Source organism: Dasypus novemcinctus, chromosome 7 (assembly GCF_030445035.2).
Source record: "Dasypus novemcinctus isolate mDasNov1 chromosome 7, mDasNov1.1.hap2, whole genome shotgun sequence".
In the NCBI taxonomy this organism is placed as follows: Eukaryota; Metazoa; Chordata; class Mammalia; order Cingulata; family Dasypodidae; genus Dasypus; species Dasypus novemcinctus.
In genome coordinates, this window is record NC_080679.1 from 39,621,681 (window position 1) to 39,647,172 (window position 25,492).

The window sequence follows — 25,492 nt, forward strand, 5'->3', positions numbered from 1 at the left end:
GTCTACCGCCAGAGGGGACTTTGTCCCAAGAGAAACTGTATTTGTAAAACTGTGGTGTGATTTTGTACTTAGCATTGTTAATTGAAAGGATTTAAAGATTTTTGAAGATTGTAATGTCTTTTTGGGATTCATATGGCAGTTTGAGATTATTTATGAATTCCAAAAAGAGAAATTAGGTTTGTAAAATGGTCTGTTCCTCTGGATGTGATACCCTTTGATTTTATTAGATTCAGCTGAGATGCTTTAATTAAATTACGTTAAGATTAGGGCTTAGATTCAACCACATCAGTAGGGCATGACTCAGGGTTGAGTCCCTGCCCCTTGGTGGCCTATATAAACAGACACTCGCTCAGGAAGACACACAGAAGATGTTATACAGAAGAATAGAACTTCTGTATATTGGACGAGAATAGAACTTGGTCATTTCAGTCCTGCCATGTGACAGAAACGAGCAGTCTCAAACAGCTAAAGCCCCAGGAAGAGAGACGAGTCCTATGCTAATCTACAGCTGAAAACAGAAGAAGCTGGGCCCATGGAGCCCAAGAGGAAACAGGAAGGCTGAACTCTTGCAGAGGTCGCCTGCCATCTTGCTTCAACATATGGCAACAGGTTTTGTTTGAGGAAGTAATCTTGAGTTGGACTGTTTAGGGTCTTGTACCTGTAAGCTTCTATCCCAAATACCCTTTATAAAAGTCAACAGCTTTCTAGTACTTTGCATCAGTATCTCTTTGGCTGACTAATACACCTATGAATTTGACAAGTAAGCCTGCCACATCCTACGTATATGCAGGACTTGCATTACTGAAAATATTTCTATTCTCTTCATGGCATCTATATAAGATGGTGTTGGGTAAAAACATACTCTCCAATCACACAACAGTTTTTATTATTATAAAGTTAACTGGCCAGGTCAAAATTGAACTATAACCCTAAAAACGAAGTAACTCAAACTAGCCAGTATTTCCATGTTCATTTCCCCTAGAGCTTATGGACTTTACATTAAGATGCCAACTCATTTTATTCTTGCATGAATTAATTTTGGCACTTGGTCTCTGGCTGGGGAGTGTATTCTGTTCTTGGCTGTAATAAGTGTTATCAAAAGATTTCTCTCTGGCATGAATTGTAGTATATAATACCCTATATATTTCTGTCTAGAATCTACTATCATCTGTTTAATATGCAAGCTGGGAAAAACCAGGGCTGCTAGCATGTAATAGATTTTGCAAACTTGTCATCCAGACTCATTGTTTATTAGAGGATATTAACTTTGGGGTTTATGTGCTGTCTCTCCAAGTCAGAGCATATAACCATTCACTTTAATGGGATGCACAAACTTGTGCACACACTTTAGTGAGCTGATCTGGTATTTTATATCGATATATGAGATGAGCGCATTTAAATCAGGCTCCTTTTTGCAGAATGGATGATTACAAATACATATTAAAATTAAATATCCACTATCTTTTTGGAAGGGAGTAGTGTATTGAGAGGCATACTAAGAATTTTGAACAAGGTTGAGCTAAGAGAAAGCATTAATAAGAAAAATGGACAGTTACTACACCTAAAGTCCAAAGTGACTTCAAAGACAACAATTTTTCAACATCTTCTCTGCAGGCCAGGGTCTTCTTGGAGGCCTCGGAAGATAAAGAAGGAAGAGAAAAATAAGAGTAACAGGCTGCATCTCTGGTGCATCCCCTCTTACCCTCTCCCATTTCTGAAAAGATTTAAAACATAATTCAATAGGGCTTATTTTTAGCAATTTGTGCATACCTAGAAATTCTTATGAATGAGAAAAACCTCAAAATACAAACTGTATTAAAAACAATATTTTAAATGAACTCCAAATATAATAATAAAACTGATAAAGGATTAACAGATCAAAGGAATAAAAACCACATGATCATCTCAATTGACACAGAAAAGGTTGTGAAAAATCCAGTCACTCTTCTTAATAAAAATACTTGAGAAAAAAACTTTGGAAACGAAAGAAGCTTCCTCAACATGATAAAGGGCACATATAAAAACCCACCATCATCCTCAATGGTGAAAGACTGAATACTTTCCCTTTCAGATCAGGAACAAGATGAGGATGCCCACTCTCACCACTATTATTCAACATTGTACTAGAAATTCTAGCCAGAGCATTTAGGTAAGAAAAAGAAATGAATAAAAGCCATCCAAATTGGAAAGGAAGAAGTAATATTCTATTATTTCATAATAAATGGAAAAGTCCACCACCAAATTTAATGGAAGGATAAGGGGCCCTAAATAGCCAAAGCCATCTTAAAAAATAAGAATGAAGTTGGAGGACTCACATGTCCCAACCTTAATACTTATTAGAAAGTCACATAAATCAAAACAGCATGGTACTGGCACCAGGACTAATGGAATCAAACTGAGAGCTCAGAAATGCACCCTTATACTTATGGTCAACTAATGTGGGGCCATAATGCACCCTTATACTTATGGCCACCTAATTTTTGACAAAAGGGCAAAGGCCACTCAATTAGGAACGGATAGTCTCTTCATCAAATGGTGCTGGAAAACTGTATCTTTATTTGAAAAAAAAAAAAAGGAGGACCCCATACAAAAGTCAAATGTAAGAGTCATAACTACAGAACTCCTAAAAGAAAATACAGGGAAGCATCTTCTGGACCTTGTATTATGCAATGGTTCTCCTACTTTATACCCAAAGCAAAAGCAATGAAATAATAATAATAAAGGAAATATAAATGGGATATCATCAAAATGAAAAACTTCTGCACCTCAAAGGACTTTATCATGAAATTAAAATGACAACCTACCCAATGGGAGAAAGTATTTGGAAACCACATATCTGATAAAGCTTTAATACCTGTAATATAGAAGGATATCCTACAATGCAACAACAAAAAGACAGACATTGGAATTAAAATTGGGCAAAGACTTAAAGATGCCTTTCTCTGAAGTAGAGCTATAAATGGTCAAAAACACATGAAAAGAAACTCATCATTACGTATTAGGGAAATGTAAATCAAAACCTCAATGAGATACCCTTTCACACCCAGTAGAATGGTTACTATTAAAAAAAGGGAAAATTACAAATTTTGGAGAGGGTGTGGAGAAATAGGAACACTCGTTCATTGCTGATGGGGATGTAAATTGGTGAAGTTGCTGTAGAAGACAGTTTGGTGGTTCTTCAGAAAGCATAGTGCAGTTGTTGTGGAAGACGGTTTGGTGGTTTCTTAGACAGTTAAGTATAGAATTACCATATGACCTGGCAATTCAACTCTGCATATAGATCCAAAAGAATTGAAAGCAGGGACTCAAACAGATATTTGCATCCTGAAGTTCATAGGGGCATTCAGTTTTTAATTGTTTTACTCAACTTGATCAGTACTTTATTGAACCAAGGCCCCTTAGGTCCAGCCCTTCCCTTGAGATTCAGAATTGTCAAAAGACGGAAGCAACTCAAATGTCTATCAACCAAAGAATGGATAAATGAAATGTTGTGTATACATCCAATGGACTATTATTCAGTTGTAAAAAAGGAATGAAGTTCTGATATATTCAACAACATGGAAAAACCTTTAAAACATCACATTGAATGACATAAGTCAGACATAAGGACAAATATTGTACAATCTCACTGATATGAAATAATTAGAATAAGCACATTCAGAGTCAGAATATAGATTATAGAATACAGGGTGGGACAGGGAATCAATAATTAAGGTTTAAAATATACAGAGTTTCTATTTGGGATGAAGGAAAGGTTTTAATAACAGTGTGATGGTAGCACAACACTGTAAATATTATTAACAACACTGAATTACGTATGTGAATGTGGGAAATTTTAGGTTGAATATATGTTACTAGAATAAAAATTTAAAAAAGAACCCATGGAATTGTACAACATAGTGAAAGCTAAGTTAAACTATGAACTATAGTTAATAGTACAATTATAAAATGTAATATGCTTTCATGAATTGTAACAAATGTACACCAATGCAAGATGTTAAATAACAGGATAGTATAGGGGAATCCTGAATTTTACACATGATTGTTATGTAAGCCCACAACTTCTCTAATAAAAAAATACAATGAAGAAAGGAAAAAAAAGATTAAAAAAAACTGACATAGGTTACATTTTAGAAGTGTTTAAATAAATTTTATTAATGTCAAAGTTCTGGTTTTATTTTTATACTTTGAAGCCAAGATTTTTTCCCCACATCTTAGATATTTTAGTAGGCTCTTGTAAACCTCAAATGCTCTTGGCCCTGTATCTATAGTGATGAATTGTCTGCTTCAACCAGAAGACTTAATATAACAATTCTGGACATAAAGTTTAAAACCAATGTTTTAGGTCATGAAGAAGAAAACAAATAATTTGTTGGTAAATTTTCCCATTCAGGTGTCTCTTCCCTAAATACTGTTCCTTCTCCAGATCCTTTGGTATAAAATTGGAACCATTATTTTACAAAGCAACTCTGACTCTTTCGTCCCCTGTCCCAGCATAAATAAAATTGACTATGCTTGACTTTGTGGATAAAGAATCAAGACATTGTTCTCTGAATTGCTTTCTGACCACTTTTCTACTGATTTTACAATTCTATCAAAATAGGATTGGAGTAACAGTTCCTAAAGATTAAGATGTAAAGGAATTCAGAAAATTTTCCCAACTCATGCAGGTTTCCATTTGCACCTCTGGATACATCCAATTATCAGGAGCTCACAACTTTACATAGTAGCAATGGCAAGCACTGTTGGCTGGCTGACCCAATGTCACCTACTTCTCCTTAGCTCCTTTCTAGCTAGAAGGTAGATGACATGTGACAGTCTTGGCCAATGAGACAAACGTGGAAGTTTGCAGGACGTACTTTTTAGACAACACTGGACACCCTTTTGCCTTCTGCTCCTTCCTTTTTCTTTTTGACCCAAACATGGGTATAATTGCTAAAGAGGGTCCTGTGAGCATTTCAGCAGAATGTTCTATCTAATTACATTTTAGTTGTTAATAGGAACTTCCTATGTGGATCTGAAATCAATCTGCAACATTAACGAACATGTCATCATTCTTCTCCATAAATATTCTTGTCTTCTCTTCCAGGTGATAGCCCCTCGATGATATGAATCAGTCAATACATCCCAATGCTCTCACTCCCTTGCTATCTCCCCACCCCAATCTTCTTCTAGTTAAATATGCCCATTTCTTTCTACCATGAAAAGGTTTACCTATCTTTTCATTCTATTTTAAAATTATTTTAATACTGCTAATTGATTTTAGTCTAATTATAAATACATATTTGTAACAGAAGATTTAAAATATAAAGGAATGCTTAAATAATAATGTACAAATTATCCATGCAATTGGCACAAAGAGAAACCACTATTAACATTTTGCTGAATTCCCTTCCATTTTTAAAATATGTACATACATACACAAATATAATTGTAGATTCTGCTTTCTGCTTTTTTAAACTGATATATTATCATTTTTCATGTCAATAAATAGTCTGATGATTTTTATTGGCTGCATAGACTATTATATCTATTAAATTAATATGCTATATTTTCACTAACCCCCTAATTGCTGGAAATTAATTACACTACAGTGAAAAAAATCATTATACTTAAATCTTGGTAAAATCTTTTATTTGTTTACTTTTGGTAGAATAATTTTGAGATATGGAGTTACTGGGTAAAAGGTAAATAGTGTTAAGCAGTATTGTACAATGACTACATTGTCTAACAGTAAACTAGCATCAACTTAAATACCCAACAACCATGTATTTGTGACACAGACATGCATATTTCAGAACTTGCCAATGTATGCCATTATAGTATCTCAATTTCCTGATTTACTTGTGGGGTTGAATATAATTTATATTTATTGGCCTTTTGAATTTCTTCTTTTGTGAATCATCTGATCACGTATTTTTCTAGTTTTGTATTGAAATAGTTATTTTCTAATAACTTTTAAGAGCTCTATACATATTAAAGATGTTAATCCTTTGCTCTGAATTTTATATTCCTTTATTTTCTTGAACAACAAATAATAGATGTATAACAGGAAGTGATTATTAAAGCAGTGTCTCAATCCCATTTTAAGAATGTTGGACCTTCCAAACTGATGAACATTTTAGCATGTTGCTGGGTTAAAAAAGGAACAATGCTGTCCAATGCAAATCCTTAGAATAATTTAAGTTTTACACATACTAACCATAATAAATATCCTCACCAACTTAAGAAAAAAAGTCTATTCTCTCAAATAAGCTTTTGTAATTATTTCTCTTACATATGAGAATTTTACGTTCAAAATGAGCCTTCTAAAACATGCTTGGAAAAGTGCATGGTGATGACTTATTGAACAACTGTTTAAGGCTATCACTTTCATTCATGATAGCCTTATCCATTAGTGATAAAGCATGTCACATATTTTTCCAGTGGGATAGACAATTTGACTGAGGTGACTTTAGAAATTCTTGTCCTTAACAGCTTTGTCATGACATTTTCAACCTGGAAACTATGACTTGACAGAGATGTTTTAGTTTCTAAAGTTGCCAATACAATATACCAGAAATAGGTTGACTTTTATAATGGAAATTTATTGGGTTAAAAGTGTACAGTACTGAGGCTAAGTGTCCAAATCAAGGTAACAAGAGATGCTGTCTCACCAAGTTGCAGATGTGAAGATCAGGTACACAGTGGCAGCATCTAAAGATGCTTTCTTCAGAGCTCAGCTGTGGGAGATCAGGTACATGGCAGGGCCCAATGCTGCTCATGTTTTACATTCACAAAGAAGCCACATTGTTTTCATTGACAATTTAACCTCTACATACATACATTATTGCACAAGTCATAAGTGGATCAGCATTTATATTAACGATACAAATTCATAACATTTATAGAAAGTTGCTGTTCTATGTTTGGTGGATTCTGTGCCAGGTACTTTCATAAATAAGACAAACAAAGGAACTTGGAACTACTTCAGTTCATTAGAATTAGCTTTAAAATAAAACCAAAGCGTATTTGCACCTCACACAATACTTAATATGTCAAACCCAGGAAAATCAACAGCTAAATAGCAAAATGAACACTGTTAAAGAAAATCTGGTGTAAAAATCATTAGGTGATAAAATGTTAGGTTTAAACTTTTAGCAATTGGACTTAAGATCCAGAAAGTATAAGCACATTGGGAATTTTAAGAAAAGACCCTGAAGTTCAGCTTCATAATTGCTACTACATTCTAAAAGAATACCTCTAAGCTGCTCTAATGTCTTCCCTGCTAGTGTAAACCATTGTTTCATGGAAGGAAACAATGACCCTCTCTTCTCTCCCTCTTCTCCAGCCTCGTCTCTTCAGCTGTGGCAGCTCCATGGGCCTAACCTCTCGGGGGCCTCTTTCCGTGCCTCTGTCTCTCCAGGACCTCTCCTTCTGTCTCTGAGGATTTTTTTTTCTTGTCTGTGGATTTTTAGTCCTCCATTTAAAAAGGACTCCAGTAACGGGATTAAGACCAACCCTGAATGAGGGGGGGTCACATCTTAAGTTAATATCGTCCTTGCCAAAAGATCATGCTTAGGATCTGTCCACGCCCACAGGAACATGTTAACTTCAAGATCAAATTATTGTGGGGTCTGTACAGCTTCAAACCATCACAATAGATAAGGCCTTTAAGTACAGTTTTTTTTTTTTTTTAAAGAAGAACACAGATTTAGATATCTAAAAGACTAATTAATTTAGCCCATTTAAGAGTTAACATGTTTCTAATAATATCAAGCAGCTACGCTGGGCACTGTATAAATTAGGTCACATGACTATAGGACCTTTATTAATTTCTCAGTTTTCTTAGCAAAGGGGGCTGTTGTAGATAGATTGCACATGCATTATTAAGTTCTTTGATGAAGCCTAAATACAAAAATTGCTTTGTGGTTAAAAATTTGCATAAATTATGAGGCTATAATAGGTGAGCCTGTACCAAGAATTTAAACCATGTAGAATATTTTCAATTTATTTGAGTCAACTGTGTTCTTTGAGTCATGATATTTTTGTATCATTCTGGGATATTTGTCATGTCTACTAAATACTGTGAGACCTAATGTGAGGAAAATCTCTAAATATTCAGTTTTCTCAAAATTTGCCACAATTGATACGTAACAAAATTGCTCTATACTAATGTAATTCAATCTCATGTTGCTGCAGATAAAAGCAAGCAGTTCAGGCATGTTTTGAAAATAATTCCCATGGTACTAGGTTTATGCATAGACTATGAACTATTCTTGTGCAAACAAATTTATGGAAAATTTTAAAAAATGGAATTCATAAATAAGAAGCATGCAGGTTTTCTCTTTTTTACTACAGAAAATTTTATCTTCAACTGTTTTTGCTAAAAAAGAGGAAAAACGTCTTATAAATGAAAATTAAACAACAGAAATATATACTACTTGGGATATCAAAAACAAAAGGAAGGTGTGGAGGAATACAAAGGCAGAAAAGAATGTCAGTGAGAGAACAGAAGACTAGGAGGGGTTACAAACAATTTGATCTAATTAATCCTCTCTTGCAGTGCAAGTGAATTCACATGATCTAAATCAATTATGTCAAGTGATTGCCTAATTTATTCATAGATTCCTCCAATTAGGAAATAAAGCCTACAGCTCTTAAGTTTTAAACAACTACTTTCACTCTTCTTTAAGTGACTGTAATGAAATTGAGGTCCTTGGCCCTCTAGATTTCCTGTGTTTGACTCTCCTCCTTAAATATGCTCATCTTTTAGGAATATTCCCAAACACCCTTCTTTGAAATGAACAAAACTATATAGGTAAGTTACTGTGGTTTGTGCGGTGCTATATGCTGCACCTTCCTAAAATATCTTTATCCTTATTCTATTTTGCAACCAAAATTTCACATTTTATTCATTTGCTTGCACTTTTATTCACTTCTTCATTCACTCATTTGACTTATGAAAGGGGAACCTGCCTATTTATTAAGATCAGTCAAATCAAACATTAAGATCAATAGCATTTCTGAGATTGCAGACAAGTTACACTAACATCACCCATACATGCATGCATCCATCCCCCCATGCATGCCTCCAGGACTATTGAGCTAAGTAGGCCATATGATAAGGTAGGGAGGAGGGTGTTAAAGGAGTATAAGCTACGCCTCTCTAGGGGCTTGCAATATGTTTACATTGGGGGAAAAAATTCACACAGTAGGTACTCAAAGGAGTACACAATCCATACTGAAAAAAATTTGCACCCATGGTTATTGTTTTAGGATTTGAGAAAAAGAGTGGGGAATAAAAATAGCTACCTTGACAAGGCAAGATCTGAGTGGGTCCTGAGTGAAAGAATTTTAATAGGAGGGAAGAAAATGAGTCTTACCTTTTGTAGACTAGGAAATTAATAAGCCTCACTCGAAACAGAGAAACATAATGGTTTAGAGCCCAAGCATTAACGTTCAATGGGACTGAGTTCAAATCCCAGTGCCACCACTTACTAGCTATGTCACTTTATACAAGTTAGTCTCTTTAAATGCTTGCATCATCTGTAAAATGATGATATAACTACTGTTTATGAAAAATGTTGCCTGGCAGATATTAAGTGCTCGAAAAATGTCAGCTACTACTACTATAACAATTTCTACTAATAGTTTTCCTCGTTTTCCTCTTCATATACTAGTTTAATAGGCATGATCACCACCTTGAACATCTGGCTGAGGCATCTGATCTCTTTACCATGTGTGTTAGTCAGCCAAAGTGGTGCTGTGGCAAAGTACCAGAAATCTGTTGGGTTTTGTAAAGGGCATTTATTTGGGGTAGAAGCTTACAGTCATGTTTTGTTGCCATGTTTTGGAGCAAGATAGCTGCTGATGTCTGCAAGGGTCCAGCCTTCCTCTTCCTCTTAAGGCGCCATGGTCCCAGCTTCTTCCAGTATCAGCTGGGCTAGGTCTCATTTCTATCCAGGCTGAGATGCTTTGGTCTCTCCACAAGTCAGCTGTAGACTATCAGGCTCTCTATTCCGGGGGGGCCTCTGCCATGTCTATGGAGCCATCTCTATTCCTCTGTGTTTTTCTGTATGTTTACTTCCTAGGGTTCCAGCATCCAGAACTCCAACTAACTCCTCTGCCATGTCATTTTCTCTGTGAGTCACCCACTCATGAAGGGGGTGGGGACTCGATGTCCTACTGACGTGACCCAATCAAAGCCTTAATCATAATTTAATCAAGTGAAAGTGAAATCTCTGAAGTAAATACAATCTAATATGCCCAGAGGAACAGTCCAGTTTATAAACATAATCCAATATCTATTTTTGGAATTCATAAACAATATTGAACTGCTACACCGTGTATACAGGAAGTCACTGGTTTTTAGTTGCAGACATTTGGCAAGGTATCAGTGGTTATTTTATCACACATGTGCTATTCTTTCTGGGGCATTTTGCAGTGTAGACACAATTTGGTATCATACTCCATAACTACTTCATGCCTAATTATAGCCTTGTTCTTTGAATCTGCTCTGCAGTTTATTCCTACTTTTTTAGTGGCTATGGACACTTCACCCCTGGAGTGTCTCTGTCAGGTTCCAACCCGCGTCACAGCATTGCTCCACATGTCCCAGCTTCTTGGCAATCCTTCTCTCAGCCTCTTTGGATTGCTGCGCAGCACCTTTACACTTCATAAACACTCACATATTCTCTTTGCCTAGGGCATTCCTTGGAGCTCTAGTCCTATGACCTGGCCTGTACAAAAGGGTTCTGTAATCAAATGTATTTGGGAAATGCTATATATGCTATATCTTGGAAACTCATGGAGACTCTTGACCTGACAATGCACATAGAATACATTAAAGTTTGTGGATAATTCTGTACGTAAGAAGCCTGTTTAACTTGCTTCAATTCAATATATACCAAATTTACTTTATCATTCTTTAATATATTCTTTAAATCATTATTGAGACATTCACACTATTAACTCTTTCTATATTATATATCTCTATATTTAAAACTCTTTTATTTAAATGTATATTATATTTTATATTAACAAATATATCCTCTAGCCTATAGCTAGTGGACTATGCCAACTTACTTGTGATTTGCCCTAATCTTCCTGGGTCCAGACAAAACACTGGGATAATTGGTATCTATTGATTTACTAAAGTAGAAAATGAAGTTTCTGGTATAACTCATTTTCATTCAATTTAAGTGCTACCAAAATTATTTCCAAATTTGGAAAATAGGCTAAATGGTTTCCAATTTGTTGGCATGCTCTTGTTTAATTTGTAAGGAATTTCAGATGATACCTTTGTAGGCTTTCACTATTCTTTCAAGATAATTTTGAAGAGGGTGGAGATTATGCCAGCTAGTTCCCTGGCTCAGCTTATCCCCAGTTCACTTGAAACCATCACTTTTGGTTAGTCAAATTCCAATTTGATCTCTAGTTTAATTTTCACGCCATCATTGGACAGAATTCCTAGTTACCTTTTCCTATGAACACTTGAAACTGCGTCGGTAATGAAACATTAGATTTTCCAGTCATGCTTCCTCTTTCCACAATTCATAGACCTCTGTGTTTGTCATACTGAATATCTTTCTGGTGTCAATTTATTTTGTTATTACCAATCTCTCAAGCTTTGTTCTTGAGAATATTTCTAGTACAAGGTAAGCTACAGAAACAAGATATTGTTAACTGTTGTCACTAATATATCTCAATTACTTAGAAGAGTACAGAAGAAGCACAGAGAAAGCATTTAATAAATGTTTGTTGAATGGATGAATCAATCAGTAGATGGATGGATAGATGGATGAATTTTACACAAAACTGAAATTGTATTTTCAAGCCTTGGACAATTTTTCAGTCTTAAAAAAACAGATTAGGTATTTAAAGTATTTAAGGTGACACCTTTGTAATAATATGCTTTAAATCAGCTAGGCCCTCTCTCTATCTAGTGTAGTAGTTTTAATGTTCCAATGAAGAAATGAAAAAGAAGTTTTTAAAAGATTAATTGACTTGACCAACGTTAAGGAGTTTTTATGAGGAAATAAGTCTGAGTTCAGACTCTGCCTCTGTTTTAAAACCAAACATCCCTACCTGTTTAATTAAATATTTTTCTAAGCATTTAATGAAAGACACATGTATTAATTAATATGTTTTAGAGCCAGTAACATACTTAGTGTTAGGAAAGAGAAAGTAAAATAGTCTTTCCCCCCTGTGAGCAAGAGCTGAGCTTTGACCTTTCTAAGACAGAATAATATTTTACATTCAAAAAGTGATATTTAATTTAGAAATTTGTAGCTTTACAGAGCTCTGTTGATTCACAACAGAAAATAAAAGTCAGTAAATAAATGGGAAATTTTTTACCCAAAAGTAAAAAGTAAAATGAAAAGGCCTATTTTAAGCCTATAAAATTTAGCTCAGGAATTAAAGAAATTTACAATCATGAAATAATCATGATTGTCTACAAAAAATTATGCAGTAGAAGGTTCTGTGCATTGCTGTTTCTAAGAGTGAAAAATTGGAAACAGCCTGTCTGGGAAAATAATATAGTATTAGGCAAATAATGCTACATAAATTCAAGAAGCATACTTTAAAATTAAAAGATAATGATACAGAGGGGAAACGGACTTGGCCCAGTGGTTAGGGCGTCCGTCTACCACATGGGAGGTCCATGGTTCAAACCCTGGGCCTCCTTGACCCGTGTGGAGCTGGCCCATGCGCAGTGCTGATGCGCGCAAGGAGTGTCCTGCCACGCAGGGGTGTCCCCCGCGTAGGGGAGCCCCACGCGCAAGGAGTGCGCCCCGTAAGGAGAGCCGCCCAGCGCGAAAGAAAGTGCAGCCTGCCCAGGAATGGCGCCGCCCACACTTCCCGTGCCGCTGAAGACAACAGAAGCGGACAAAGAAACAAGACGCAGCGAATAGACACAGAGAACAGACAACCGGGGTGGGGGTGGGGGATTAAATAAATAAATCTTAAAAAAAAAAAAAAAAAAAAGATAATGAGACAGAAGCAAAGACCTAGACAATAACATTTAGACTTGATTGTCCTTAAAGAACACAAATTAAAAATGCACATTCAGTAGATAACTCTTTGGGGAAAATTAGAATATAAGAATATGTGTATGTATGTGTATGTATATATATATATGTATGTATACATATATATATATATGACTGGAGACATTTTGCTTTTTTAAAAAACTGCATCTGAAGATGAGATAGTTTTACTTCCTTAAAGTAGTTTTAATGTCTGCATAAGGTATTGCCAGTAACAAATTTTTATCATGCAGATAAGATTTTATCATTCAGAAGAGGTAACTATGGAACTGCCAAACTTCATTTAACATATAACATATATTATTATTACATATAATATTTATGTAATTACATATAATTATATATTTACTTGCATATATCTTCAGTTAATTTTCACTTTAAAACAATTAAAATGGATTTGATTCATATTCATAAGGATTTAATTTTTTTGCTCCATTCTTTGACTAGTTTCCTAGTTTCATATTTTTATGAAGATATTCTAATATTAGTACAAATGTTCTTTTAAAAAGAACCAAGAGTTTTATAGCTAAATAGGAATAGAAATAAAGATGGTTTAGGAGACAAAGACAAGAAAATATTCATGTTTGGCTTCATTTCAAAGACTTGGTTTCTTAAATGTAGAGCCTCAAATGAGATGCAAAATATACTGAAGAAAGCATGCCATATAATAAACTAAATTTTAAGAGGAGTCAAAGAGTTGTGCTTCTTATAATTCATTTAACAAATGGCAAATACGAGTACTTGTGGACATTTATTCATGGCGTGGGGTGGAATATAGCTATCAGACAAGCCTAGAAACATAAATTAGCATAAAAATAAAATTTCTACACAAAGGCTCCATTTTCCAATTAATAGCAGTAACGAACGCTAAGTCAAATTCTTCTAGAAAATGTTTCTTAGAGAATACAGAAAATAAAGCAAGAGAAATGAATATATATGAACTTATAGGGAGGGAAGCATATCTTTTACATAAAGGGCCACTTTTATGCCTTTGCTTCCTAAATAGTTAATCTAATTAATTTAAATGGAATCTGCATTGTTCTGCTATTCTTGATTTAATGATCTCATCATACCACAGATATAGAGAAGTAATCTACATCTCTATAATGCAGTTAATATTAACACTAATCTATAATTCATTTTCATTTTAAAATGTAGCCATTATCTAAAATTTAATGGTATGTTACATTTTCGTTAATTCAGATGTTGGCATTCTTAATGTCTTTAAAAAGGCCTACTTTGGACACTGTCACAGCAGTTATTCTAAGGTTCCCTTACTGGTTTCTCTTTTCTCACAGAATTCTCACTAAGAATTCAGCCTCACTCTGACACATAATTTCTTTAAACTCAGATTGTTTTCATCTACTTACTCCACTTCAGCTATTAACTTTGTGGTCATATTAAATTACATAAACATATGAAGATATACTAACCCCCCAAAAATGTATAGCCTTTATCAAATACTGAAATATATACTATAATCCCTTTTTCTTAATTCTGGTAAATTTTGCTTTTCTTCTCAGATTTCATGGGCTGTTTTAATTTATATATGTATTTCCTCTCATACCAAACATACCACAAACCAGAATTCACTTTTCCATCACTATTATCTTCCCAGATTTCAAAGCTTGTATGCTTAATGTCACTTCTGATGTGGCTATCATTGGTTGATATATTTGGGTGTGGAGTCAGTTTTTAAACAGATTTGAACTTTTCCACGTTAGCTATGAAAATATGTCTCCTAAGTTTTCACTCTTCCAAGCAATACATTTTTACTCCTTTCAATTGTTTTTCATCTGACATAGTTTCTAGACCTCTCAACAATATCTGGAGGCATTCTACATTGTCTTTGCTGCTACTGAAATATTGTACCAAGAATTAAAAATAATACTCTAGATGTGTAATAACTAGGCAAGGGTAAAATGCAGCCGTTTACTCCCTTGCTCTCATAACACTAAATTTTGGGGTGGTCGTGTAAGGTAAGGAGCTAAAATCCAAAGATCTTCTTCAAGAATTATTATACAAGGTCTCCTGAATCTCCTAAATATATGAACAATTGAATTTTTGAAACTTGACTTTAGGACATTACTTACTTTTCACCACCCACTAGTCATTGTACCTACCTGAATCTGGCTTCAGATAAATCACCTTTATCTGAAATATTAATATTCTTTTGCATACAACTTTATTTAAAATGAAAATGCCAGAAAGATGGGGCCTTTGTCTTATATACCTATGACACTGTCTGGCATATAGGAGTATTCAACAAATGCCTGTTGGATGAATGCGTCCTTCTTTGTTAGAGTCTTACTTCAATTCTAGAGAAATCATTTGAATCCCAGTTCTGTCATCTAACATATTATCCAACTGCCTGAAATTTGTGGCTACTTAAAGTTTGATAGGAATGCCTTTATGGTAAATTCAAATCACATCCATCCCATCGTCATCAAATTACGTGGAGTTTTACTAAAACACAAGAAAAGGGGCAAAGTACAGAGTCTTATGGTATATGTTACTTAATTCCCTTCAGGGTGACATTGAGCCATTAATCTGCACATTTTGAGAAAGGGCATTCTAATGCTAACACCTGCCTCACTGTATAATTTGGCCTGTAAGTCTTGATGGCAAAAAAAAAAAAAAAAAAAAGGGAAATACTTTTATAAAAATACACTCTATCACTTTTCTCTGACTTGTCAGTCTATTAAATCCTACCACAAAAGGAAAGAAGATATCATTTGTCTCAGGGAACCCACAGAAATTGCCGGTGACCACTTTTTTTTTCCTGAGTTCACAACAGCTTTGAGATCACTAGTTGCTTCTAGAATTCATCTTTGTAAAAATTGGTAGTTTGCTTCCTGTATTCCAGTGTGAGACCTACACTGAATAATTTCTAATGACCAGGGACAGCCACTTCATAATCACAATCCTTAAAGTGCACAGGGATATAAATTCTCTAGACTTCCATTCTCTGGCAGCCATGATCACCAGTTTGAACATCATTCTCTAATGTGCATAAAGATAAAAGTGGCACAGGAACTAAGCGGCTCTGCTGCCACATGACATCTGCTACGTGCCCTAAACAATGGGCCACTTCATCCACTTTCAATTCCATGCTCGGTTATCTAACTGTCATTATTAGGTTTTGTTAACCTGGTTTCATGCAGCTGTTTAGCCCTTCCTGCATCTGTTCTTTTCTATTATTGTTATTCTTTTTTAACTGTTTGCTTCTCTTTTCCTCTTTTTTTACATAACCAAGGTTATCAGTAAGTTCTTGAAGCAGCCACACTAGTGCCTTCAGATGTCTCTCTCTTTTCTTCCTCTTGGAGATAAGTTATCATCCCAATGTCAGAATTTCCTTTTGGGAATCTTCAACTTTGAGTTTTCCTTTCCTTTCCGGGTTTCAATCTACACGCAGCACACCATTTCTCCCATTTACTACTGGATCACCCATGTTTAATACACTTCCCTGCACACGGCAGGTACTAAATAAATGTTTGTTTAATGAATGAGTAAACATTCTCTGTACTTCTTTAATTTTGACTTCCTGAAACTTAGAGCATGCATCTGAGTATGTCCTTGAACTCTTCCTCATATATTATAAGTGGTAAATAGACACATTTATTTTAATGTTACCATTAGTTCTTTACCAGCAAGGTTTTGCTTTTGTTTGTGTGTGTTTATTTTTTAAGTCAAAATTATATCCAAAATAACAGTTCTCAATACATCTTTCACCATCTTCTGAGGTATTACTGCTTCACGGACAACAAAGAATATCCATGAATACAGATAAATATATTCAAAATATATATTATCAGTAGTTCCTGAACTTAATTAATAAATAATCACTGTTATTAGAATATACAGTTTTCTAAGAATCTATGTATTCAATCTTCTTGATTTTTGCATATGGAAATACTCCAATATACAAAAAATAATCTTAAAAATAAAGTATTAGAACAGTAGAGTAGAGTGAACTTTTTTCATGCCCATCTTTGATCTGAGAGGACAGAGGAATGTCTGGCAGTTATAAAAGTGTTATATTTAAAATGTGACCTATTTATCTTTGCTGAAATGAGAAATCAGTTGAATTATAATTTACTCTTACATTAGATTTCTACAAACATTTCCTTGTTAAAAAAATTTAAACAAACTACCGATAGAAAATAAAATTGCTGAATCACAGATCTTGAAAAAAAAAATCAACCGATTTATCTATCCTCTTGATTTTAGGAAGTGCCATTCAAGACACAGACATTTTTTAAAAGAAACTGCAAGACATGGAACATTAGCAATCTTCATTGTCAAGGCACTTCCTAAAATTTCATCTAACTGCCTTATGCATCACTTTAAGCTCATTTCCTCTCATTTAACAGAAGCAGGACAGCTGGTCAGCATCTTCCAACTACACTGTCCCCAGCCATCCCTTAACCACATTACAGAATTCTTGAGGAGGCCCATTTGAAACAGGAGGAAAAAACTGTCAAAAAAAAAAAAAAATCTTGTAGGAACTAGTGTTTTTAACTTAATTTTGAAAGGGCTCTAGATTAGGTCAAGGAAGGGTCCCAAATACTTAAGTGCCATCTTCTGAATAATTCAAACTAAATCTGGAACAGTATTACTGGGTCATAAAACACCAGGCCTGGAAAAAAATTTTTATGCCTCATCAAAAAGTCTTTGAGTGTAACTTCCTGGCATCCTGCCAACAAGGGCAGCTCTTTGGGGGAAAACCCTATGCCAAAGGCCAAAGAGGCAGCTGTGTTATTCAGCTCCTGAGAGCTTCCAACTCAACACCCACACAAGCTCAATTATGAACAAATTAAGGGACCCAGACTGAACACAGTAATTCTGGTAATTTAAATAAATAGAGGACAGTCTACAATTAGTAGGAAAAGATGGATTTTCTGGAAACTGCAGAAAGATCTATGGAGTCTCTTAAATGACACCTTAACCCCTTTAAATAAGCATAGTTTCATCCAATTACTTGAAAGTTTCCTTTTACTCAACATTTTAATCATACCTGACTTAAATGTGACCATATGCATGCTGGTCAAAGTATCCACAAAACAGTAAGGTGGAATGGAATATCCTCAAAGGAAAATCTATAGTGGATATATAAGACTTAATGGCATTGAGTAAAATTGTAATCAGTTTTACACCTACATTTTAAAGCACATAAATCATGTGCTATCTATTGCTAGCAGGATTTAATACACAATCTGAAGCTAATCAAATGGGTACATTTTCAAGTACAGAGGATCATTCAAAGTTATTCAGAAAGTCAAAAAGTTAAATATTTAATATTGGGGAATCTATTAATGCAACTAATGACATTAATAGAATAAAGAACAAAATACATATGATCACCCTGGATAGATCCTTAAAATCAATTTATTGAAATCCAATCTCCACTGTTGATTTTTTAAAAGGGATAAACTTTCTATGAAGCTAGGAGTACAAAGGAACATATTTTTACTTGATAAAACATTTCTATCAGAAACCAACAGCAAACACCATAATTAATAGATGGACACACACATTTTGTGGAGGCATTTCTGTTTAATCTATAGATTAATCTTGATGAACTGTTTCTAAAGTTGTTGTGGGATGGTAAATGCATGTGAAAGTCAAAGTAATCTTGCAAGGGAAGAAAAATCAGAAGACTGCCAAATAAGTTAGCAAAATACAGTATAATAGCATGGTGATTTAAACAGAGTAAAGCTGGTATAAGAAAAGACTAATATATTAAAAGAAGAGTGAAAAACCAATCCATGCATGCAAAGGGGTTTAGCATTTGATACAACTGTATTTTATATTAAAGAGAAAGGATGGCAAAATTAATAAATGTTATTAATAATTTGCTTATTTACATGGAGAAAAATTTTCCCACTTCATATATTTTTTTTTAAAGTTTTAAAAGTACAAGAAGAAACTAAATTATATAAATACAAAAGTCACAAAAGATGGAAATATTTTTTATAAGACTAAAACCTTTTCTCTTAATCGTATACACTATCACAACCAAACTGAAGAGACAATTATTGGACTACAAGAAATTATTTGTACCATACATAACAATATTCTAAAGATGGAAGAAAATGTTAACATATTGAAACATTGACAAAAAATATAAATAATTCCCTGAATAAGAAAATGCAAGTGAACTACCCTCTCTCTGCCAAAAAAATTCTATTAAGTCCAAGTTCCATTAAAATGGAAGAGAAGTAAAACTTAAGATTCATTAGTATAATTTAACACTATATAACTATTATTAAAAAGAAGTACATGTGATATAGACTTATGTAGATAGCTGGAGCAGATGACAGCTAGAGTACTTTATAGAAGGATGCATGTAACAAACTATTTTAAATCCTTGCTTGTGTCTGGGAAATTGGGAAGGGAGATGGAGATGAGGAAACTGTTTTTCACTGTACGAATTGTCTTTGGAAATATAATTGATGATAAATAATTGAAACCGCTTACCTTTAAAACAGTTTGAACATATGAACAATTACTCAATAATATGCAAGTTAAAATATTAGCTTGAGCTAAGCAGAAAAAAATGAAACAAAAACAAAGAACGTCCTGGTAGGGGCCTTTATCCTTGGAGGAGTCCTACAGACTTGATAAAGCAGGGCTATCCAGTGTAAATTGCACAACAGGAGGTTTATTTTTTCATTGGTGTTAATTTTTAGTTGGAACCATATGAAATTGCTATTTTCCCATCTCAACAACAGTCTAATATAGTAAATTTGCTGTGCAACCTAAATGCTTCAGGGATTTTTTGTTTGTTTGCTTTACTTTTTAAAGAATGGGTCTTGACCCTGTTGAGGATTATTCCTATAAGCATAGTCACCAACTAGTTTTGGCAAATAAGTTATTTTCTTAGATTGTCCCAGGATGCTGCATCTATTTTCTAAGATGGTCCCAGAAAGCCTTCTGCAAGACTGCTTTAAACTGGCCCTTCCTGGAAGGGGCAGAATCTTGATGGTTACTTGGGAAAAAAAGAAAAAGAAAAGGTTTTACAACATGTAATTCAATGTTTCTGCTGTATGCTGTATGTATTTTAATCACTGCTTCTGTTTTGGCACTTGTGTCCTGAAGAAAATAATTCATGAGTTGCCCAATTTTGTAAATTGAATAAACATTACCATGATTGCTGTCATGCATGGTATAAGTTCAGTACAATGCAACAGGTGACTGCAAACTACACATATTTTGCAAGGGCAATTTCAATTTAAAAGAGAAACTTTCTCAAAAACAAAGTTTTCAATTAAAAATATGAATAGAAATACAACTGGATTTTATTTTTTGTGGGTTTTATTTTTCTTTAAGAATTTGGTAGTATCTTTTTTCTCTTGAAAAAAAGCTGGTTCCTATTTTTTCTTTTTTATTATTAAATGAGGAAAAAAATATATCCCACTCCCCAAATTAAGAGCTGTTTCATCCATTTATCTTCTTATAGAGAAACTGGAAAGACAGCATAAGAAATGTTTATGAAGCATTCAATAAAATAAATTGTTCCTTAAATTATTAGTAATAACCTATGTCACTGTCACACATTATTCCTTTGGTTTGTCAAAGGTTCATGCTTCAGAAAATATTCTTTTCTGACCAGTGCTGACTGCAGTTTCCTTGTTGAGGTTTTCTATCAGTCTTTCACTACAGGTGATTAGAACAAATGCATCCCAGTGATCTAGTTAATTTATAGAAAATAGAATCAATTTCTCTCATTTCATCATGATTGAACACTTTTCTGAACTGTAAATGAGTAACAGATAAGCACTATTTATCAGATTGTTTTATGGAGCACGCAGTTTTGATTATTCTATTTTCTGTTGCAACTAATGAAATATATAATATGCCTCCAGAAAAAAATTCAAAGCTTGGGCTCTGAGCATTGAGGAAGCGAGGAATATTTTGCTGAGAATTTATTTTGTACTAGTAGTCTTCTCTAATAGCTCTCTCTCTCCAAGATCCCATGGAGGGTAGCAATGCTTTTGGCTATCTGAGATGTCCTCCAGGAGTCCACGTCCATGGGTCTGTAGGTCATAGCTCTCAAGCATGAAGGTTTTCAGGGGTCCTTGCTCTGCTCTAGTGGTTGAGTCACCCAGAAATTCCCAATGGGGCTCAGAAACTCAGTGAGACTGTTGAAGCACCGGTCCATAGTAACTTGACACTCTTATTCTGGTAAACCAGCGTCACAGGATTTGGGGGTAGACATTTAAAAATAGTAATCTTCTCCACTGCTACCATCCCTATCCATAACACATGGAGAAGAAGAGAAGAATGGGAAACACTGTGGGAGAGAATTCATTTAACCACATTATCTTCCCAAGTCCTGCAACAAGTATGTATACAAGGAATGGGAAGGCACTGGCAGAAGTGACTATGTAAACACAGGCAGGTGAGTTACTAAGATATTAAGGTGCTTATAACATTTACAGCCTCAAGAAGAAATCTTATTTTTCTAACTTATTAAGGGAGGACAACTTTATGGACCGCTTTAGAAAAATAAATCACGTATCTTTCTTCTAAAAAAGCAGTGATTACAATTAAATATGTGAGAGGACACAGGAAGATTAGGTTGACCACATCCCCTCCTCCAGGCTACCGCCATACACCTTGCTCCCTGAGGCTTCAGTTTAAGGAACAAAAACTGGATGTTCAGGAAGATGGATGGCTTAGGCTAGAGAGCTGACCTGGATGTCACCTCACCCACGCTTACCAAGGTCCATGCTCTTCGAGGCTTTCAGATTAATTGGTTCAGGCTGCCTGGCTGGTGTCACAGATCTGAAGTTGACGTGCTGATCTGTAAAATAGACCGCCGAATCCACTCCAGAGCTGCGGAAAGAAGCCAACACCGTGTTTAGAATAAACTCTTTTAAAAAAGGAAACAGAGCTCATTTTGAACATAGCCCTTCATCACTCCCCCTGCTCCCAGCCATGCATTTTAAACCAATTCCTGAATCACAGGTTTCTTTCATGAGATGTAGTAACTCTGTTTTCATGTATTTCATCACACTTAGAATTTAAATAAAATATTCCCTGGCTAATACCGTGTTTTACTCTTCACTGATTTCTGCTAATTGGGATCTTGCTGTATAATATATAACTTTAAATGGGTAAGGAGAGCTGGAAAGCCCTGGCATTTCAAAGGATGTCACCAGATATTAGCTGAGCCTAAAAGTGGGTTAAGAGATTTTTGTGAGCTAAACGGGCCTTTGTTTTAAAAACAAGAGAAAGTGCCGTATCCTTTAGAGAAAATCATCCTTTTGAATTAATGATGGGTATAGTAGTTTGGTTTTCTACTTTATTTAGGTCTCTTATCTAGAACAAATGTTAAGGTGAGCAAATAGTCTACTCATCAAAAATACCAAAAGGAAAAAACAGGAAAAGCACAGTCCATAATTTAGACACAAAATACTTCAAATGCCCATTTTATGCTTTCTACAACTTGTACTTGGTCGCAAATAATTTTCTTTTTCCTGAATATTGCCTTTATTTTGCTTGAAGATGGAGGGAATTACATAAGTGAATTACAGACAATGCCTTATTTCTTGATGTAGAAATAAATTATGTTTATATACTTTCTATAAATTAAATTATAGCTTCTTTATCCCTGGATACTCTCATATGTTTAGAAAATAAATATGGTTGCTCACCATCAACATAACTTCTATCCGTATCTTAAATATAATGAAAACTCAAATGATCAAATATCCTTAGTAAATCTGAAAGTACTGAGGACTGAGTTTTACAGACAGTTGAGGTTTGTAATTTCAAAGTTCAAACAACAAAACAAAACAAAAAACAATTGTTTTGAATGGGAATCCTATAATGCACAAGTGATCTTGATTTCAAGCATAATTAATGTTGTCTTGCAGCAATATTAAATAATAACATTCAGCAATAATATTTTTGCAGAATGAAAGGATGAATGAATCTCCATTATTGTAACACAGTGGGTAAAGAAGTGTTGGAGCCGGACTGCCAGGTTCTAAATCCTGTCTCTGCTGCTTACTAGCTTTGTGACCTGGACAAGTTACTAGACCTCTCTGTGGTTCAATTTCTTACATGTAAAATGGGTATAATTACACTTTCTACCTCATAGCCTTGTTGAGAGGATGAAGTAGTTTGGTATTTGTAACGTGAGAATAGCGTGGAGCAGAGTAATAGAAATGCCACAGGAACGTTAGTGAACAAATAAGCAGACAAGTAAACAGGCCCACTTTCCCTTCACGGTGACTTTAGGTTTCTGAGCTTTTTGATTCTTATCTAGCTTTTGAACAGTCTATTTGCTTCCCTGTTTCTATCAGGCTCTCAGTAGGTCTGTGGGTAAGTGCCTTCCCTCCTCCTAGTTGAAGGGGAATGCATCTGGTGTTGAGGGGCATGGGCAGTTGCCAGGCCTGCTCGCCTCCAGTTTCCTTGTCTATAAAATAGATATTAATAGAATGTACCCTGTACAGCTGTTGAGGATTAAATAAATTAAAGTTTGCTAAGCACTTAAATTAGTGCTTAGCACACGGTAAGAGCTCAATAAATATGTGGTAGTAACAACACTTACCTTTATTTCTGTAGAGTGACCTTTCAATGAAGGCCGGAGACACTCATCAACGAAGAGCTTGTATGTGTTTTTATGAAAATTTCACAAGAAATTTAAGTCCACTCTTTACAGTTATAAAGCTTTTTTGATTTCCTTCATGGTATGGTACTGGTATTTTTATACTTAGGCATCTAGTGATGGCAACATATGCCAATTGTGAACAAAAAGCCTCAGCCCACTTAGTGTTATTGGCAATCATTTTCTCAGCCCATTTTAAAGATGAATTCTGAGATGCTACTGTGAACATGAGCTTTCACCTGAGCCTTGGTGTTTTAGAAGCACTTGCCTTTAAATGTGTTATTCGACCTTTATTTGCACTTAGTTTTTCATCCTTTGATCCTTTGTGATGATGTGGTTTTACTGTCAGAAAGACTCATGACCTTCATAGACCCAAAGAAGGTATGAGCAGGAAGGGATTAAAGGTCACCTCATCCAACTCATCTTTCAGAGAAGACACCCACAGAAGAGGGTGTGCCCACACTCACAAAGCTGGGCAGTGGCATTGTTCCAGAGTAACAGCTTTGGCTAGAATGGTGGCCAAACTGGGCCACAGGTTATAAGCAATCAGGAATCCATAAAAATAAAGCCTTTTCTTTTCTGCACAGACTCGTTCATATGGTCTTATATGGCTTGTGCATTTTACGTTAGTTTTTCATTTCAATAAAGTGGTGCATATCATGAAAAAAAGAAAACTAAATAAGTAATCAACTCAGACACCATACTTTATTATGAAAGCCTTCAGGGAGGTGGTTTAGGACTAACATGAATATTCCTTATTAATCCAGAAACCACACTGCATTTAAAGGGCAGTGTTCAAGGCAGACCATGGGAATCTATCCAACTGAGTAACATATTGGTCACCTCAATTCACTGTCTTAGATTATTTTACCAAATTAGGTATACTTTTGCAAATTATAAGAACTCAAATTTTCCAAAACTCAGGGGAAACAATTATCCTTCTCCATCTCTACCCCTCCCCCAAAAGAAAAGATGGCAATGCCACTTGATGCAATGACATTATTAGAGCCTGTTTAAATAAAGTGAATTTGTTTATATACAGATATAATAAAGGATGATTGAAGAAATAAAATGGTGCTTTGCACATATGAAATTAACAATATGGTTATATACATATAAGCCTGATTGTGTCCATTAAATTGATGATAGTGATGTATTTTTTATCACTGCTTTATTTGTGACCAAGTACATACATGAGAACCTTCACTAGAAGGATCCTTCCTGCCTTAGTACGATATGAATATTAGGCAAGTGTGATGGTTAAGTTCATGCATCAGTTTGGCCAGGTTATGGTGTCTGGCTGTTTATTCACGCAAACAGTGGCCTGATTGTTACTGTGAGGATATTTCTTGTATTTAAATCATCAGTAAGCTGATTACATCTATGGCTGGTTACATCTATAATCAACTGAGGAGATTGCCTTCAAAGAGAGAAGACTCATTCAATCAGTTGGACCCTTTAACAGAAGTGATGATTTCAGCATTCAAAAAGGGAGAATTTCCATCTCTACTTCAGCCAGCCAGAGGAATTCTTCAAAATCTTCATTGGAGTTCCCAGCTTATGCCCTGCCCTACAGAATTTGGAATTGCCCATCCCCACAGTCATGTGAGCCAATTCCTATTAAAAAACTCAAAAACTCTCTCTCTATATATATGTTTCCTGTCAGTTGTTTCCCTAGAGAACCCTGACTAATATAGGTTGATATCAGATTGGCAAATATCTAAGGAGTGTCATAGGAGAGAGTTTAGGATTAGAGCTGATGAGAGCACACAGCACAGTGAAATAATAAAAGCAGGATTGAATTAATGTGAAACTATTTTGGACATGTGAGTTAAACTAA

The 25,492-nt window shown here is 34.9% G+C and overlaps 1 protein-coding gene across 6 annotated transcripts in view; it reads right to left on the reverse strand.

The window, feature by feature from the left end:
* The window catches only part of PARD3B (par-3 family cell polarity regulator beta), a 1,119,500-nt gene that overhangs the window by 396,512 nt on the left and 697,496 nt on the right, over positions 1 to 25,492 (reverse strand). For all 6 annotated transcript variants that reach the window (XM_058300305.2, XM_058300306.2, XM_058300307.2 and 3 more), the window contains exon 15: positions 21,757 to 21,872. In XM_058300305.2, coding sequence (XP_058156288.1) covers positions 21,757 to 21,872 — 116 coding nt within the window. The remainder of the gene's footprint in view (positions 1 to 21,756; positions 21,873 to 25,492) is intronic.